The sequence below is a fragment of the Delphinapterus leucas genome, chromosome 6 (assembly GCF_059928025.1).
Source record: "Delphinapterus leucas isolate spDelLeu-1000000601 "Yukka" chromosome 6, BTC_Dleu_Yukka2, whole genome shotgun sequence".
Lineage (NCBI taxonomy): Eukaryota > Metazoa > Chordata > Mammalia > Artiodactyla > Monodontidae > Delphinapterus > Delphinapterus leucas.
The window spans coordinates 90,170,045-90,190,505 of record NC_143134.1 but is presented as its reverse complement, the minus strand read 5'-3'; the positions used below and the strand labels follow the sequence as shown (position 1 = coordinate 90,190,505).

The 20,461-nt window shown below is 40.8% G+C and overlaps 2 protein-coding genes across 2 annotated transcripts; one reads left to right on the top strand and one right to left on the bottom strand.

Annotated features, from left to right (window-relative positions):
- The first annotated feature begins 58 nt into the window (after positions 1-58).
- Positions 59-5,423, top strand: EXOSC3 (exosome component 3). Its single transcript, XM_022600240.3, has 4 exons — positions 59-401; positions 1,150-1,299; positions 3,844-3,995; positions 5,071-5,423. Exons 1-4 carry the CDS (start codon positions 78-80, stop codon positions 5,270-5,272), a joined length of 828 nt encoding a protein of 275 aa, XP_022455948.1. The 5' UTR covers positions 59-77; the 3' UTR covers positions 5,273-5,423.
- TRMT10B (tRNA methyltransferase 10B) lies at positions 3,272-20,461 on the bottom strand. The gene is made up of 9 exons (XM_022600239.2): positions 20,409-20,461; positions 16,948-17,150; positions 16,260-16,368; positions 15,517-15,641; positions 13,350-13,502; positions 12,116-12,194; positions 11,401-11,468; positions 8,121-8,244; positions 3,272-7,526 (listed from the first exon to the last, which is right to left on the bottom strand). Exons 2-9 carry the CDS (start codon positions 17,131-17,133, stop codon positions 7,420-7,422), a joined length of 951 nt encoding a protein of 316 aa, XP_022455947.1. The 5' UTR covers positions 17,134-17,150; positions 20,409-20,461; the 3' UTR covers positions 3,272-7,419.

Sequence of the window (20,461 nt, the reverse complement as noted above, 5' to 3'; positions counted from 1 at the left end):
CCGGAAACGGAAAGCCTGGGGCGGGCTGGCGATTGGACGCTGAGCCGGAAACCGGAAACTGTGTGGTGACGCCCGCTATGGCGGAGGCGGCGGCTGTCGTTGCGGAATCCCTGGCGGGCTACAGGGCTCGGGCGGCACGTGCGGTGCTAGAGCAGGTGGTGCTCCCGGGTGAGGAGCTGCTGCTCCCTGGACAGGAGGACGGAGAAGGCCCAGGAAGTGCAGGGGAGCGACCGCTGCGCCTGAACGCCGGGGCGCGCTCCGGGGGGCGCGTGGTGTGCGGCCCGGGCTTGCGGCGCTGCGGCGACCGGCTGCTGGTCACCAAGTGCGGCCGCCTCCGTCACAAGGAGCCCGGCAGTGGCAACGGCGGTGGCGTTTACTGGGTGGACTCGCAGCAGAAGCGGGTGAGCTGGGACTCCAGAGGGGTTGTACGGCCGGGAGAGGGCTGGGAATACTCTTCGGAAGAAGCACGGAAGGGGCCCTGGAGCCCTCTTCTGTTAAGGCTAGCCAAGAGCCACCGTAGTCCTGTGCTTACCTCTACATCTCCTTTAGAAGGACCGTGAACAACTGGAACGTGGCCCGAGACGGGCGACCAGGAGAGAAAGGAGTCTGGGAATCTTGGCATGTAAGGGGATAAGGGCTGTGAGATATGGTTATTGCCTTCAAAACCCCATAGGTCAGGGAACAGAAGACTTGTCTTTCGGGGTCCCAAAGAGCCAGGCTTAATGAATAGATGTCACAGGGAGCTCAGTTTCTCTTAGAATAAATAAGAACTCTCACATAGGAAAAAATTGTCTGACAATGGAATGGCCTTCCTTGGTTGTAAAGACCCCCTGTGTCACTGGACTCATATGCAAACAGAAGCTAGAGAGTTTCTGATAAGAATACAGAAGAGGTAGGTGATAGTGACTTAAATGAACAGACTGTTAGATGCTGGAAACCCGAGAGTTTATCACGTGATTGTTTTTCTTTTACTGAAAGTGACATAATCAAGTTTGTTGTAAGATTTTTATCGATTTGTAAACATGGATTTCAAAATACTTTCTAAATATTTACAACGACAAACATAAAGTAACCACTAAGGACTTGCTGAAGATGTCTTAAAAATGATTGTCATTTGTGGTTGTGCTCTCATTCTGTTTTCTTTTGTAGTATGTCCCAGTGAAAGGAGACCATGTGATTGGCATAGTGACAGCTAAGTCTGGAGATATATTCAAGGTGGATGTTGGAGGGAGTGAGCCAGCTTCTTTGTCTTACTTGTCATTTGAAGGTGCAACTAAAAGAAACAGACCAAATGTGCAGGTAATGACAGGACCTTTGGTTTCAAAAGTAAGAGAAATATCCGTTCCCTAAACACTCAAATATCCAGAAGGCTACTGGAATGATCCTGTTTCCCTAGTTGTATAGGACGATCTCGGAGGATCTGTGTAATCACCCCAGGCTTCAAGAGTTCCTTCAGATGCTCCACCTCTGGGATCAGAACCACATACTTATTTTACATTTGCTATGTTATTGGATGTTTTCATCTCTACTGAGTTGGAAGGTTATATGTGTTCTCTCTGTTATTTATTATGTCCATATACACCAGACAAGGAAGTAAGCCATAGGCTCAGAGAGGAAGGAGAGAAGAGTGGTGGAAATTGCTATATCAGCCATCCATCTATCTTGGATGTGGGTCCCAGGACTGGCATTTCACAGCTTCAGTCACATCACTGTTTCCCAACAATCCCTTTTTGCAGCCGACAGAGGAGCAGTCTTGTTACCTCAAGTTTTCAATTTGGGCTTTTCAGGTAGCATGGCCATACTCTTCCTGTCCATCCAAGCAAGCCAGAAATTTGGTGGTTTCTTTGCCCTTTCTCACTCACCTCTCTTGTGTCTTTAGTTGCTTTATCTTACTGATCCTTGTTGAGTCTCTCTGATCTTCCATGTCCACCCCTTTATTTCCACTTTGCAAGTTCAGGCCTTAGCTATCCCTTGATTGGATTTAGTCACTGACCTCCTTAGTAAAGCCTGCCTGTACACTTTTGCCCCTCCTTTTAAGAGCTGACAGCCTCACACACCCCTTTCTCAAAAAAAAAAAAAAAGTTCTTCAAAGCCTACATGTTTCCTTGGTATTATGCTCCAGAGGTCTTCCCTCATCCGTAATTATATCCTCCATGTGGCCCTGCCTGAACCACACCAAACTATTTAAGAGCACTACTGAATTCATAATTTCCTGCCCTTGTACCTTTGCTCATGCTGTTCCCTCTGCTTGGATTACTCTTTCCCCTTCTTAGCCGGTGGAATACATGCTTATCTTTCAAGACCCAGGCTGAGCACCACCACCTCCATAGAAACATCCCTAATTTTCAGTCACTTTTCTTATTTGCTAGATTCAGCCTTGAATGAAGTTTGTTTATATGTATATCCCTACTGCCCTCTGAAAGCAAATGCTTCTAAAGGCAGAGAATGTTTTGTTCCTCTAGTTCCTTGAGGAACTAACAATACTAGGTACTTAACAGAACAAGTTTACTCTCCCATTTCCTTCGTTTTGTCATTTTGAAGTTCAACTCTGAGGTTTTTAAAGTAAAATTTTTTTAAAAATTTTATTTATTTTTATTTTTGGCTATGTTGGGTCTTCGTTGACGTTTGCGGGCTTTCTAGTTGTGGCGAGCAGGGGTTACTCTTCGTTGCGGTGTGCAGGCTTCTCATTGCAGTGGCTTCTCGTTGCAAAGCACGGGCTCTAGGCGTGCGGGCTTCAGTAGTTGTGGCACGCAGGCTCAGTAGTTGTGGCACGCAGGCTGTAGAGCACAGGCTCAGTAGTTGTGGCACATGGGCTTAGTTGCTCCGTGGCATGTGGGATCTTCCCGGACCAGGGCTCGAACCCATGTCCCCTGCATTGGCAGGTGGATTCTTAACCACTGCGCCACCAGGGAAGCCCCTAAAGTAAATCTTGCATGGAGAAATGTCACTGAATTACCAGTGTTCCATTTTGCTTTGAATAATTTGCATGCCAGGGGTTTCTGTAATTCTTTAAAGCAGTGTTGTGTAATAGAATTTTTTGTGATGATGCTAATGTTTTACATGTGCACTGACTATTATGGTAGCCATTAGCCACACATGGCTGCTGAGCATTTGAAATGTGGCTAATGCAACTGAGAAACTGAATTTTAAATATATAGTTTTAATTAATTTAAATGTAAGTTTACATAACTACATGTGGGTAGTGGCTACTATATTTTACAGTGTAACCCCAGAGGGTATTCTCTGGCTTTTTTTTTTTTTTTAATCAATTATTTATTCGTTTATTTATTTTTGGTTGCATTGGGTCTTCGTTGCTGTGCGTCGGCTTTCTCTAGTTGCGGCAAGCGGGGGCTACTCTTCGTTGCGCTTTGTGGGCTTCTCATTGCGGTGGCTTCTCTTGTTGCGGAGCACGGGCTCTGGCACGCGGGCTGCAGTAGTTGTGGCGCAAGGGCTCTAGAGCGCAGGCTCAGTAGTTGTAGCACATGGGCTTAGTTGCTCGGCAACATGTGGGATCTTCCTGGCCCAGGGCTCAAACCCATGTCCCCTGCATTGGCAGGCGGATTCTTAACCACTGTGCCACCAGGGAAGTCCTATTCTCTGGCTTTGAGATGGCTCCCAGTCTGGGGATTTTTCTGGTGGGGGAAAGGTAGGGGTACATGCGTTAATTTTGCCTTCTTTTAAGGCACAACTCCAGAGTGACTGTGAGAATCCTGGAGTGTAGTCAGTCATTTAGCCACAGAACTGCAGCTGGCTGGCATTGCTACCTATGGAAAAGAACCAACAGCAGCACCTATAGCATGGTTTGTTGAGAGGAAATGAACTGTTTTTTAATTATCATTGTAGGTTGGAGATCTCATCTATGGCCAGTTTGTGGTTGCTAATAAAGATATGGAACCAGAGATGGTCTGTATTGACAGCTGTGGACGAGCCAATGGAATGGGTGTGATTGGACAGGATGGTCTGCTTTTTAAAGTGACTTTGGGCTTAATTAGAAGGTAAGTCCTGATGCCTTCTGGCTTGCCTGTTGTCTTTTATATTATACCTTCTTAGAAAGCTGACTTATCTGTGGGATTTAGGTTCTTCATAACAATGGCTATAGCTCCTCAAAGTTAAAAATCAGTATCCATTTTAGCACAGTTGTAAACTCATGCATTTAGTCCCATCCTCTATATGTGAATACATCAAATTCGGATGTATTTGGCGTTATAGTTTGTGTTGATATGGAGTCTGGATTTCTCTGCTGGAAGGTTGGTTGTTCCTTATAGCTGATATACTCAGACCAAATGTGAAAACTGGCCTTCCCCCACTTCTTAGTCACTTGTATACAGGTGCAATTTACTATTTTACAAAATCATCAAATTTCTCTTATAATGGAAGCCAAATGAAGCTAGGCTGACATGATCCTCAAGCTTATACAGACATTCACAGAAAGCTCCTTCTTTTCTGTCCTGGAAGATTTAATAGTTCCCAGAAGCAGATTCTTTGTTTAGACCTTTACCTACCCAAAGCTATGCCCTATTAAAGGGCTTTACTCCTAGAGCCACTGAGGTTCAGAGCTATCTTGCATATCTCTTTGCTACTTATTCTGCAGATCTGCAGAATTAGTTCAAGAGATTAAAGAAGTATGTTATTAACCAAGCAGCACCTTTATGTTTTGAAAGAGTCAACACTCCTCTCCAAGTATTGAATTTAATACCAAGGAATAACTTACATGGTCAGGAAAATAAGGTTAAAGTGTTCTCTTAGCACCATAGACAATAAAAAAGCTACAGTTTGAAAGTCAAGAATTAAGGTGCTCTGACAATATGGAGGAAGAACTTTATACATTTTTTGTAAAGTTGGTGACATAGGGAGTTTGATTTCTTTGGAGAGGATAGTCCACCATTGTGACCTGTGGTAAGCTTCTTGGAAGAAAGAAGGCAAACGTTGTCATGTGCCTTGTTCTTGGGATGATGTTGGTGGAGCTCTGAATAACTGTGGAGAACTGCTCAAAAAAGGAGACTTCTAAAGGAAAGTCAGGTCACACCCTGCCACTTTATTAAGTTTCATTTTCTTTCTCTTCCTCACCAGGCTGCTAGCTCCAGACTGTGAAATCCTACAAGAAGTGGGAAAACTCTACCCATTGGAGATAGTATTTGGAATGAATGGAAGAATATGGGTTAAGGCAAAAACCATTCAGCAGACTTTGATTTTGGCTAACATTTTAGAAGCCTGTGAACACATGACAGCAGATCAAAGAAAACAAATCTTCTCCAGATTGGCAGAAAGTTGATCTATGTGGGCTTTTTTATGGGTCAGTTGAGCCAAGAGACTCTGGGTTTCCCTGGGGGGAATGTTTCTCAGGTGAACCTCTCCCCATTAAATCTTCAGAAGACAAGATGTCTTATTAGAGTCCTAAATAAAATATTTTTATTAAAAAGTTACTGGCTGCCACTCATGTTCTTGTGGGTGAGACAAATCATTATAAAGTAATGATGTAGTTTTTTGTTTTTTTACAATAAAGTTTACGAAAAGTTACTATTATGGTTTATTTGATGTTAACTCCCTTAGTTTTGCTAGAGTGCAGCTTCTATAATAAACTGGAAATGAGCATTAAAGTAACAGTTATTTTCTGATGATAGTAAAACATGTTCACCAAAGAAAATGTAGACTACGTAGAAAATATAAAGCAAACAAAAACCACCTGTAATCCTATTGTTTAATGGGTGAGTATGTAACAGCTAACAATTATCGTGTGCTTACCACGTATCAAGTATTGTTCAAAAAGTGTTCTGCATGGAGTAAATCATTTAGTCTTAGTAACTGCAAAGACACTTAACCTCCCAGTTGAAGAAAACTGAGGCACAGACTTTAACTTGGCCTACATTCTCAACTATTTGTGAATGTATATTTTTCAAATTAGAACTACAGGATTATACTTTATATACTACTTTGTTATATACTTTGCTTCAAACAACATTTAATATATTTCTTTCATGATTGCTATTAAAAATTCAATAGTTGTATAATATTTCATTTTCATGTTATAGGATATTTTGGACATGTCTAGTTTTTTGTTGTTCTGTAGATAATACAATGATTAGGATCTCTGATTCCAAGTCTAGCCAAATCTTAACTTTGTTAGGATCATTTCCAGGAAGCCAAACAAAAAACTACCTGCCTGGGTTTTGAAAAAATAGTAGAGGTTTGTGATGGAGAGGAAATTTGCATTTTAAGCAAAGCCTTTAAAGGTGAAAAAGATGATCCAGGTCAGTGGTTCTGGGGTCAGAGACCTCCCTGAGAATATATATGATAAGAGTTACAGACCCTGAAGCCTATCTATAGGAGGTCCCTTTTGGATGACAGAGATTATAGAACTCATTCAATATGTTGATAAAGACCAAGCAGCATTATATATTCCTAAAGATGTTTCCTGAAGACTGGGCCATTTTTAAGTAGTAAACTGATATAGTTTATCAAGTGATCATAGCTGTTGAGGGAATAAATTGTGAAGGGGAGGGGACAGAGCACAGAAGTAACCTTTTGGCTCTTTTGAGATATAGAATACATTTTCTGAATTTGCTAGCAGCTTAGTTATCAAGTTTACTAACCCAAACTGGCCAGAGTAACTGAAGCAACTCTACCTGACTAGGACATGAGAAAAGATCACCGAGATTTAGGTTACCTAACATGCTTGTGTCAGATGCAATGTATTTTCTGGCTCTTTTCAAGTTAGACTTATCAATACTGTGTTTTTGCTTTTCATTTTGACCTGTTAATCACAAGTATATATGAAGAATCTAGTTTGTACAAGGCTCAGAAGGATACAAAGATATTCCCACAAATTGTTAGGAGACTACTTGTTCAGAAGAGAGAAGCCCTCCACGCTCATACTCAGAATAGGGGAGACAGTAGGAGCCATAGATGGAAAAAAGTGCTATGGGGGAGCTTAAAGCAGGGCTAGGTTAGGAAAGGCTGATCCTGCAAAGCCTATGTACAACATATTACTTGAGTTAGGGAAAATCAGCATCATCGAGATGGCTGGAGAAAGTCATACAACTTTATGATGCCCGTGTAGTGAAAATTAGACTCAATAGAATAATACTTACTTGATTATTTAAGCTATCTCTAAAGAGTAGGTATTTCACAAATAGATGTACAGAAGATGAATTAACACATCCAAAGCCATGTAGTTTTAGGGCTAATTCATTATGTAAACTTTTAGTTAGTCAACATATATCTGGGCACTTCCTGTGAGCCAGGCACTATGGGAGATACAAAAGAGCATAAAATATGGTCCCTGTTAGTAACTCCTATCCCAGTGAAGAGCCAAGATGTCAAGTAAAGGCAAATGAGTACCACCACCATCCTCTGATCTGTTCTTTGGTCAAGGCAACTCCAGCAACTTCACCTCCGGCAGCTGCAATCTTAGGCTGTCCATCATTCCACTGAGTTCTGAAGAGTATAGCCTTTTCTGGAAGAAACCCCTTTCTTCAATGCTTCAGGCCAGTTTTGAGTCTCAAAGTAAGTGGACAGGATATCAAACACTGTTAGAAAGGTAAACAGAAAACATAGTGACCATACAGAAGAAAAAGAGAACTAGTAAATGACTAATGAGGAAAAAAGTGTTCTGGAATATTTTATTCAACAAACTTACTCTACCACACACGGTACTAGATCCTGGGGAGACAGAGGCAAAGACACAGGCCCTGCTTACCTACAAGGACCTCAGCCTACACTGAGAGATACAGGACTCTGAATGGACAATGCTGCAACAGAGAGGAACACAGTACAATGGGAACAAAACAGGCCCTGACGTGGCCTGGGATGTGGAGGGGAGCAGCCAAGATGCCTGTGAACTGAATCCTGAAGGACAAATAGGAGTTCACTGTTCAATGATAGATTGAAGGCATGGCATTCTAGGACAAGGGAACAATTTCAACTATCTTTAACATAGTTGGGAACCAGGAAGAAAATGAAAACTGCCTCTGAGAGGCCAGAATACATGTCACAAAGTACATACAGTAAAGTCCAAGCACATCAGTCACAGGGGAGACTGCTTCAAGGGCCGTTTATACTGAAAATGCAAAGAAGCAGCAGCAGAACTAATACACGTTAAGCATGGGCCATGTGAGCAGTACCTTGATTGATGGCCAGTATCTCTGAATGATAGTTCTTCCCATTCTGGCGTCTGACCATGTATTCCTGGATTGGTAAGCGAGCAGTCTTGACAGAGTGTTCTTGGGCCTTCTGAAATGTCACCTTCTGTAAATCACAAATATTTTTCTTATAAAAATAATACACAAAGATAGTCTCATTGTAATATGCAGAGCAAACTGTTAAGAATCCTCATGTACCACCACCCCAATTTCCATCTGTAATCATAATTAAATGATAAGTGTATTAAAATTAAGTAGCCTCTGGTAGAATGGAAGAAAATGTAGATAAGGAAAAATGGCTTGTGCAGCAACACCTCACTTATTTGGGATTCATTTATCTGCTGGCTTCCACTCACTACTACTTACAACCAAGAAGGAAATAAGTAAAAAGAGGCACATCTGCAGCCACAATCTGCATCCAAAAATCCAAGCCGTCTAACCAATGAGAGGAGAACACTCCTGGCCCTAACTCAGTAAGACCCAATTCTGGACATCTGGAGTTTTCAGTCATAGCCAATTGGTAGCAGCAAATTAGAAATAAGGGAGACAGGATTCGAGTCAGGTATACCACCAGCAACAAGACAGCATTAAGGTATGACAGCATATAGCCCAATGAAAAGGAAAGGCTCTGAAAACTACAAAAAGAAGGCAGAACTCAAAAAATCCAACAATCTGAGGCCATTTAGTGTCAGAGTACAGTAACTAATGTCCCTTTAAAGATGTCCCTGAGTCATGGACTGAAGTTTAAATTATACTCACTACCTGGTAAGAAGCTCTGGGAAGGTCATCTACCTATTTGTAATTTCAGGATTAAAGGTTTAGATTACTGAGAAAATTAGCATACTTAGGTTTGGAAGGGACCTCGGTAGTTAACTATTCCACTCCAACCACCCATCCAATGTTTGTCTATCCTCTATGAACTTTCCCAGATGGCCTCTGGCTTTAAATGGACAACCCTTGTGACAGGGAGTTCATGCATCCTAGGGTAACCCATTTCAATTTTGATAGCAGCAGTTAATAGGAAATCTTCTTGATATTGAGGCAAATTTTCTATTTTCCCTGAGACTTCCAGTCATCTGTCCTAGTTCTGTTCCCCCAGGGCCACACCAGGCAAGTAAAATGGCCCTTCCACAAGACAGCCATTCAGACACTTGAAGGCAGGGATCATGCCCTATGAATCCTCTCATCTCCAGACTGACAACCTCAGTTCTGCTGACCTTTCCTTGACTATGATTTAGTTTTGAGTCCCTGCATTATTCAGGCCAACCTCTTCTGAACTTGTTCTAGCTTGTCAATGTCTATTCATTTACTGTCCCATATTGACTGGCCACTGTGAGTATGGTCTAACCAACTGGAACAGTGTGAAGCAGGCCTAGCACCTTCTTTGTTCTGACACTGGACTACCTGCCTCTCAGATTCACATGAAACACAATTCCAAAAGAGGACGTCCAAAAATGTTTTAAGTGATGCAATTCAGATGGGATAAAGGTACAGCTACTTAAAGGACTTCTTTGAAGGATAACACTCCTTTGCATATATGAGCTATGATTATGTTTTAAGTCTATTCCTTTATAATCACTCTGAACTGAAGTACAGAATTCAAAGTTAGTAGGAAACTTGGATGCTGCCCTGAAGGAGTTTATAGTCTAGTTTCTGTTCTCTGAACATTTAAAGATAAAATGACTCCCCTTGAAGAAATCTTGTTCTTAGCATATTTCTGTGAAGAAGCCAAACTCTTAAGTAACAACTAAACAAATCTTTGTGCCAGTTATTTTTCAGTTTAAATGTTGGTGGAAAATAAAAAGAGGACAGTGTGTTAAATTTGCACATCTATAGATCATACACTGCTCACTGGCCCTCTAGAATTGTCTGCTTCAAAAAAGGGGATGTCACTCTGCTGTGGAAGACTGTATTTGGTTGTTATGTCTCTTTAATCTCTTTTAACCTTAAATAGCCCCTATGACTATTTCAGTTTTCATTACATTGACTTTTTTGAAAGTCTGGTCCAGGTGTCTTGTAGAATGTCTCACATCCTGGATCTGTTTATGATTAAATTCAGTTTAAACATTTTCTAATAAGAATACTTCACAGGTAAGATTCCATCACATCAGGAGGCACATGTCACTACTGGTGATTCTAAGTTTGATCATTAGTTAAGATAGGGACCTCCAGATCACTTTATTGTAATGGTACACTTTTGTGGGCTGGTACTTCGAGACCACTTGGAATAGTCAGTTCCCTCACAACCTTTCGTTTAGTCAATTCCCTGAATCAATGATTACACTGAGAGTGACAAAATGATGATTTCTCAATTCTATTATGCATTTCTCATTTATTAACTGGCATTCTTTAGAGCTCTCTCCTCCCCCCACCTCCTGCCCATTTTTTAGATTATCACTATGGAGTCATGGAACTCTTTTTTAGAATAAATGCAATTCAGTTAAGTATCATCTGTGTCAAATATGTGTATGTATCTCATATATACATGAAAAAATACACTCACATATATGAAAAATATATATATATAAAATATACCCATAAACACATACTTGTGTGATCACAGACTATATCAAGAGGGATACACAAGAAAACCATGGTTGCCTCATGCAGCGGATACTGGGTGACAAGGATGAGAGGCAGACTTACTTTTCACTGTGCTCCTTTTTATACATTTTAACTATTATATCATTATTAACTATGCAATATGCTAATTAAATATTAAAAAATTATCTCAACAAATATTTGTATAATAGAAACATATTTCAAAACTCCAATTATTCCAATAAAATTCCAATTCAACAAAAGAAATCTGAACGTCCTACTAAGGTAGAGATTATGGGATAAGACTTCTGTCAACAGGGAAGATGGCCTAAGAAGGAACAAACTGCTCTTTCACAAAGAACAAACAGCTGGTAAGAATGCTGAGTCAAAGCTTCCTTGGTCAAGATCAGAGTCATCCTTGCAGGACTGAAGAGAGGAGAGAAGAAAGGAGTTCAATAATGGTTATTTATGTAATTACTAAATACTTCCCATCCAGTCCCTGACTGGATTCTGTCAGGTCAGTGTTGCTGACATTTTTGATGAGAAGAGAGGGAAGTTGGCAAGTAGGAGGGCCAACCTAGGCAGAATAGGCTCCTACTTCCTATTGCCTCTGAGTTTTTAGGCCTTTTGGCCTAAGATTACGACAGGGCAAGGATTTCTTTCTCTAAAAGAAAGTGCCACTTTTCAAAATGCAGTTGTCAGGCCTAAAATGTACACCTACCTTCTGAATGCTTTCATCCACAAGTCCACCAAGGATGTAAACTTTGTTTAGATCAACATCTTCAAGAGCTAATGAAAAAATGAAGGCCACTGAGGTCAATCTGTTTTATAATTTCTAAATCCAAAGACTGTAAAAGGAAAGAATTATTAATAATAAAAGTAGAAATTTAATGAAATAGAAAACAAAAAGATAGATTTGCTAATTAGATTTGCTAATTCCCTGAAAAGATCAATTAAATGTCAATTAATTAGACATATCTAATCAAATATGCAGACTCAAATCACCATTAGGATTCAGAAAGGAGGCAAAATGTCAAAGGAAGATAAAATTCAAGAGAATACTGAGGTCAACTTAATACAATAAAATTGAAAATTATGTGAAATAGATGATTTTCTGGGAAAAAAATATTTATCTAACATCAATCTGAGAAGGGTCAATGTGAGGAGGTGACGAGGAAAACTCATGAGGATTACCAGGTAACTCACAAGCTCCAGCTGACGATGGAGACCCTAAATCTGTGCAGCTGTGTGCACATGGCAGGACAAATATGAAGCATTCAGTGAGGTCTCTGTCCATAAGAGGTGTGCAATTAACGTCCATTCCTTTTTTTTCTTGGATACACCTCGGGTGGCTTTAATAAACTCTGACCCCAGGAATAATGAAATAAAGGGCTGGATGCAATGTGCTACATGAATGCATGCAGTAAAGTACATACCATGTTCTGAGTCAGGAGTCAGGTACACAAGGGTTTCCAGAGGAAATAAACTAAAGCAGTCTTCTTCTGCTATGTCTAGCTGAAAAATGTAAACAATCCAATGTAGTGTGAACTAGGTTACGACACAGCCCACGCTGCAGCAACTAGTTACAGGGCATGTAGTTTCTATCAGGCATGGCTCCAGGTACATCAAGAGGATACATGTCTGACAACCTGTTCTCACAAAGTGCTCAGTTGGGTAGCGGAAGTAGAAAGGTACAGACATTCGACCCTACAAAATGCGACAGAAAGTGGTAATGAGGCCCTAAGAGACATACTGGGAGCATGCCCCAGGACTACAGAGAGGGATGACAACACCAGGGACAATGTTCTAGCAAAGGAAATGCTGGAACTGGGTTTCTGAAGAGGTGAGATTGACACACATACAAAAGGAAGAAGTATTCAAAGTGGAGGAAATCACCTAAGAAAAGCATGAAGACAGGAAAGCAAGGGGACTGAACTACGTGGCTCTTAGAGTGGATCTGTTTGGCTCACATACAGGAATCATAAAACACATACAGAAAAGTAAAGCTGGGAATGGCTGTGTTACAGGAGGGATCATTAAGGTAACAGCAACCATGACTGTGCAGCACCACATAGGGCACTTTTCACACTCGTTGCCTCAGAGGACCTCTCTGGAGAAGGCCACACTACCCAGTCTCAGCTACATAATGCAAACACACAAGGGCACTTTTAGTAGCACTTCTTAGGCACTGATCTGGATTCTTGCCTGTATGTCAATCACTACATTTAAGAGATCCTAGAGAAAGTATTGAAAGTAACTTAGTACTCCATAAAACTCATCTTAAATCCATATTACTTCCATAAGGATTCTCTCTTTCCCCCAAAATTTATGTTCCCTAATTCTGCACTACTAAGAACAAGAAAGGAATCATGGCATGTCCCTAAAACATTCCTGGTACATAGTCTAGCATACAATACACTGGATACAAAATACAGCCCTAGATACTGGTAATATTAGTTTGCCAATGCAGTGGAAGGATGAAAATTTTAAAACATAAGAACTGATGAGAGGTTCTAAATTTTTAAAGATTGTAATAATGAAAACATATAACATATACACATAAACATTTTTTTTACATTGAAATGTGAAAAAGTAAAAAAAAATTTACTATTACCCCCTCCAACCTACTTTTCAGATGACAATCCAAATAATATGCAAAATGAGGCTTACCAGATAACTAGAAAATCCATCATTCATCCTCAAACACTCTTCATACAGGGGACTGTCTGTGGTGAATCCAGTGAGGCAGATCCAAAATGGCCTGTCAGCTTTTTTATTTGAGCCATACAACCTTCGGATCTGTCCAGCCAGTCTACTTAATTCCTTTGAAGAAGTAAGGACAATTTGTGGTAAGAACATGCCCACTCTTTCTAAATTCATTATCAACAAATGGTTACTCAGTAAGTTCACTGAATACTACTCTGGGAAAGCTCATGAATTCAATGGCCCTTTTACTCCAGGAGTGAGTACATGCATGTATGCACGTGTGTTACATCCCATGGTATCACACCTTATAGATGAAACTTAAGGTAATGATACTAGCCCAGAAAACCAAGACCTCTCCCTCCTTCTGGATCTGCTGATATATATGTATATATAAATATATACATATATATATATAAAATTTTTCTTTTAGCTTTTACCTAAAATCTTACCATGTGGGCTTCCCTGGTGGCAGAGTGGTTACGAATCCGCCTGCCAATGCAGGGGACACGGGTTCAAGCCCTGGTCAGGGAAGATCCCACATGCCGTGGAGCAACTAAGCCCGTGCGCCACAACTACTGAGCCTGCATTCTAGATCCTGTGAGCCACAACTACTGAGCCTGTGAGCCACAACTACTGAGTCCCACGCCTAGAGCCCATGCTCCGCAACAATAGAAGCCACTGCAATGAGAAGCCGCGCACTGCAATGAAGAGTAGCCCCCGCTCACTGCATCTAGAGAAAGCCCGTGCCCAGCAACGAAGACCCAATGCAGCCAAAAATAAATAAATAAAATAAATAAATTTATATATATAAAAAAAATCTTACCATGTGATGGTTACTGTTTATCAAAAAGAGATTAGATTACTGTACAGACGTTTTTATACTCCATCAGTTAAACTTGGCACCTTCTCCCTAACTTCAGGAGCTGTCACAGGTTTGGAAGTTTTAACTTTCCATTCTGATTCATTAGAGATATCACCCGTATAGAAAGGTAGTTTCACAATCTGGCCTGATTTGGTTCAGTACAGGAAAAAAAAAAAGCTTTGGATTTGATTTAACCTGATATCTCAATTAATATAAACATTAGAAAATTCTTAGTTGACCTTTTCAGAGGACTATAGTTAGAGGTTCCATGGAAGAATCCTAGATCCTAATTTCTCTGAAAAACATGCAAACACTAGCATGTATAACAGGGACGTTGGAAAACACAGATTTCTTTTGTGGTGTAAGGCCTAAAATCAAGGCCCAATATTGTGTGCCGCTTTGATATCTGGTGAAAATAAGAGGCCTTGAATGGCCTAACTGCAAGTTCCCCTCCCAATTCTGCTCCCATGGATAAGGTTCACTAGCTAAACAATTTTTTTTTTTTTTATCAAAGGGATTCCTTTGATAAAGGGTTCCTGCTATCCCTGCGTAGTGGGTTTCAATTCTCTGCCAGCCCATGGAATTATTACAGCAAACCAATCACATCTTCCTGTAGGAATCTAATTTCTTGATACTACAAAACCTACCCCCCACGGCCCCTGGTTGTTCATTCTGTTCCTGAGTGCAATCCCATGTGGCCCTGCATGATGTCCAGTGTCATCCTCCCCTCGGGCTGAGTATATGTGACCAATAAACTGCTACAGATCTTATCTGTCCAGTGTCGAGTGTTGTGTGTTCAGCCATCCCCAGAATCATAGGGTGAAAAATCCCTCCTTCACCGACAGGGTAAATGGGCAGCTTTTTAAAACACACACATTGTAGAAAGACCTCCCACCAGGTAATCTCCCCACAACATGCAACCAGGCGAATATTCTTCTCCCTGGCAGAAGGCCAAAGATTTCATCTCTGGAGAATTCAACCTGAAAGGCTCCATCTAGACTGGGGATACCATAAGCACAGAGGCAAAGGCAGTGGGCTCAAAACAGAAGATAAAGGAAAAAATTTTAAACTAAACCATATGTCTATTCTCTTCCTGATTCTTTACAACAGCCATCTCAGAACTTAGTAGCCATGTGTAGAAAACTAAACACATTTGCTGGTTTACCAGAGAATCATAGAAGCTGGAGCTGGTCATGTTCTTTGTGAAAGCTGTTCCCACCTGGACCTCCCTCAGGTGAGCAGGAATTCAGAGTTCAGTGGATGTTTTACCTTCTTAGACATGTGGTGGGTCATACTCAAATCGATGCAGAGTCTTGGTCCTGAGTGTTTGGCTTCCAAAAGTCTTTCCTTGGTTAAGGATCTCAGAAAACGTTTGCTGTGCTGGGGGTAGATGCCTAGAGTAGAAATATCAGAAAGGAATAAACATGGAAAAACTAAAAATGTTATTCAGTAAGAAATAAATCTCCCCAGCCAGGTGAGTAATTTTTGCATATGAAGAGAAACTGGAAGCTCATGCAAGGTATTCATTCATTAGGCAGTTTAGGTATAGCAGAACGGTGAAATGAGTGCTCTGGAGCACACTGCTGGATCTAAGAGTTCAGTTTGTTCATTTATTACCTATATGATCTTGGGCATGTTATTTAATTTCTTTGAGCCTCAATCCCTTCACCTAGATAATGAGGATAATAAAAGTGCTTACCCTTATGGTAATCATGTAAAATTCTTAGCACTGAACCTAGCACACAGTACTGAATAAACATTGGCTGTTGTTATCATTCTTTCTACTTCTGAGCTTATAAACACATACACACACTAGACAGCTTATATTTGAAAGGCAGCCTCAAATGTTGCTCTCTTTGATACTTTGATTCCCAACAAAATAGGCTAATAGGTCCTATCTCCCAGATGTTTGTTTTACTTAAAAACACTATCCCTAACTCTCCTAGGAACAGGCAGATACCAGTTTGCTAAGAAATAAATATAATTACACCAGCAATCTGATTTATTGTTACCTGAATTTTCTACACGATTGGCTTTTCTTCTTTCTTTCTCTTGTCTTCTTTTACTCTTCTTTGCTGCAACTATCTTTTCCCAGTGTCTCTGTTTTCTTTGGACATTTTTCTTATGTTATCCAGAAAACAAAATTGTTTGAGAACTTCATAAGCACCAAAAAGGAAAATGAATATTAGAAACAGTTACTTAATTATTTTTTAAATTTAGATTAAAGTTAGGAGAGAAAAAGGGTATTAGTCTTAAAAACAAAAATGGGAGGGAAGAGATATAGGAACATATGTATATGTATAACTGATTCACTTTGTTATAAAGCAGAAACTAACACACCATTGTAAAGCAATTATACTCCAATAAAGATGTTAAAAAAAAAAAAAAAGGACTAGATTGCGTTTAGAGAAAGCAGAACCCCAGAAAAGAGATGTGACATGCCCAAGGTCACAGTAAATTTATCAGGGGCAGGGTTGAGATTTCCTGACCCTTCTGAGGTGTACAAAAATTCCTCTTAACTTTACTTACTTTTTCTATCACTCAAATGGAACTGAAACCTTAAGCCAGGAAACTCATCCCTGGGAATACACCTAACTCATTCCCAGTCTTTTTTTCACCAATATCTATCCTTAGAACAGGGGTCTCTGGAACATTCCATCGTCTCAAAGCCCATGACCATAAACAATCCATTCCACTCACCGAGCGCCACACTGCATTGCTTGTAGGCAGGGTCATCTCCTCTCGATGCTCACATTCCATGTCAATCTGTAGAAGCTGGAAGCTTTCAGAGATGCCATCTTCACCTGTGTCCTCTAGGGTGACTTCTTGCTCCTGCAGCACGTGTGACTCTGTTTTCTGAGCGCTCCCTTCTAACTTCCAGTCCATGTGCTTAGTCCTCTGTCCTTTTCACCCAGATTAGGAAAAGGCACAATTATGTGAGACATTACATTATTTAACTTGCAGAGGTATTTCCCTATATCCAAATGACAAACAGGGTTACTGCATTACTGAAGGAGTAGAAGTGTGTAAAATACTAACACAGATTAACTGAACTGAGAAAAGCATGTGTGTCTTCTAGAGAAATAAGTCAGCACAGAAACCTTTCAGTAGTAAGGAAGCCAAATTCACTTCTTAGAAGACAAGCACAACTCCTGACAACCCCAAGAAATCAAAGATTATTCACTGCTGCAGTGACACAGATAATGAGTTCATTTACTGTATTCTTTGAAATGCACCTATGAGTTGAGGGCGAGACAAAGATGGCAAAATCCACCTATCCCATTATGTTTCTGTTTATTTTCAAAACCATTCCTTTAGCAAATATTTACTGAGCACCTACTCTATGCAAAGTCCTGTACTAGAAACATCCTGGGAGGTTTAGAGCTAGCCAAAAATTATGGTGAAGAGCGGCCCAAAACCAACCAAGAATTCTAGGTTGCACATATTCCCTCCTCCAACTCAGTATCACTGCAGCAGAAAGCCACAGTCATAGTGGAAACGGCTAATATCCATCAGAAGTGCCGAGGTAGAAAAATATGAAGAACCATTGTTACAACACACTTAACTAATGTAATAATTTCAAAGTGGTGTTCAAAATCCTTGAGGAAGATACGACTAAGAAGTGTTCTAGTCTACAGCTAAGTGTCACAAAGAATGGTATAACCATTGCTCATGGCTGCTCCTCTGAGCCTAGTGTGCTACCTACGTATGAGGAAAAGTGTATCGTTGAAAAAGTAAATTATGTAATATGATCCACGCACATGGTAAAAAGACTTAGTTGTAAGAAAAGTAATGATCAATTCTCTGACCCCTTCCACCTCTGGGGGTGGGGGTGGGGGGAGTGGGGCAACGCTTGTTAACCAGCTGTTTTCAGTTCTGGTAATTTACTCCTTAACCTGAAATCATATGCTTACACCATTACTTCCTGATTCATCAACTTTCCCTATGAAACACTAAAATTCAAATCACTTTAATTAGCCCCTTTTATTTTTAGCTCTTCTCTTAGTTACCTTGACCTTTAAATTCTTTTGAGGTATAGTTTGTACACAATAAAATGCCAAGATTTTAAAGGGTGTAGCTCAACAAGTTTGTGTGTTGGGAGGGATGGTGCGGAGAGGTTTGAAGGGGTGGGAAGTGAGGGATGGGAATATACAAGCTCAATGAGTTTTTGACAAGTGCGTAGGGCCTGTATTACCCACACCCCATCAAGATATAGAACATTTCCATCACTCCAGAAAGTTCCCTTCCTTCTGCACTTTCCAAGTCAATCTCCATCCCATTCTCACTGCTTTCCAAATGCAATCATTGCTCTTTTTTCTATAACCATAGATTAGCTGTGCCTTACGTTATTTAAATGGACTCAAACAGTGTGTACTCTTTTGAACTTGGCATTTTGCCCCACAACTTGTTTTTGAGATTCATATATATTGCTTCATGTATCAGTAGTTTGTTCCTTTTTATTGCTGAGCAGTACTCCACACATGAATATACCACAATTTGTTTATTCTCCTGTTGATAGACATTTGAGATTTTTCCAGTTTGTGGCTTTTACGAATAAAGCGGCCAAGAAATTCTCATACAAGCGTTTTTGTGGACATATGTTTTCATATCTGTTGGCTAAGTACTAACAGAATTGCTGGGTCATAGGATGGGTGCTATTTAACTCCTAAGAAACTGCCATCAATTTCCCAGAATGATTGTAACATTACACACTGCTGTCAGCAGTCTGTGAGAGTTCCAGATGGTCTGCATCATCCCCAACATTTGCTGTTGTCAGGGTTCTTAATTTTAACCATTTTTGTGTAGTAGAACCTCACTGTTTTAATTTGCATTTGTTTGATTATTAATGATATTGAGCTTTTTTTTCATGCAACTTATTGGTAATTCATAATATATCTCTGTGAGATACCTGTTCAAGCTGATGACATTGAAATTAAAATGGAGTAATAGTTCAGGAATACAAAAATGGGGTTGGGTGGCCATTGAAGATCTGGTCTCAGGCACGGCTGCATCACTGAGAACTTGAACTTTCTCTGAACTGTACCACACCCAAGGACACCATCAGTCATGCTCTAACACCAGCCAGCTGCAATATTACAGTCTCAAGGTCTCCCCTTGTAACTATGCAACCATTTCAGACCCCAACTAATCCTTCCTTAATAAGCACCCTTACTTCTTGCCACCTCCAATTATAATTCTTGATAAATAACTCATGTAACTAACTGTAACCTTGCAGTTTTTGCCTTTATAAGCTTGCCCCATTTTGTAGCCTGGAGGAACACAATTCAAGTGCTTCTTGAATCTGTGTCTCCCATGCTATAGTCCTCAATGTGGCTAGAATAAAACTCTCTTCTATTCCTATTATAGATTGTTTACTGATTATTTGTCTGGACACTTACAATGGCCTATATTGATAATTAATGATCATCCATTGTTCTCTGCATTATCCGGTCTACTTGCTGTTGCTGTTCCTTAAACATACCAAGGATGTTCCCACCTTAGCGCCTTTGCACTTGCTGGTCTTTCTACCTCAATCCTATTCTCCTAGATAATTATATGACTACCTTCCTCACTTCATTCAGATTTTCATTAACCAACATGGCACACTTTTTACTTATTTTTCTTGTCTGAATTTTCCCCTTCCTATAATGTAAGCAAGTGTTCTGTCTGCTTCATTCACTACATCCTCAGTGCCTGGCAACGAGCTTCGTACATAACAGACGCTCAATAAAGACTTGCTGAATTAATAAATCCTCCACTCCACCATCTCTGCGTTGACAGAGGCCTCAGAACTTTTTTCTAACCCAAGTCCCACCTGATGAGCATATCCCTGGGCGCTAAGTGATGGAGACTTCTCTCATCTCCTCGTTCTAAGTTTTAGCCACCAAAGCCGGCTGCACTCCTCGGTCACCTTCAGCACTAGAACACCCTGACCCCAATCTCGAGTGTACACCGCGTGCAGGCCCAGTCTGGTCCATAAGCTGCGAGTACGACGGGAAGCAGGAAGGAACAGCGCCAGGAAGGTGGGGGACATGAGACCACACGACTGCTGGGCGGGCGCCTGCTCCCCAGGCGCCTGTCTGCCCTGCCCGCGAACGAGGCGGCATTTCCTGTCCGGACCCCCAGCCCCTACCCCTGCCGGCAACGAGGCCCCGGCGTACCTGAACCCGTCACCTCACGCAGCAGCAGAGAAACCCACCAAGACCCACCTCCG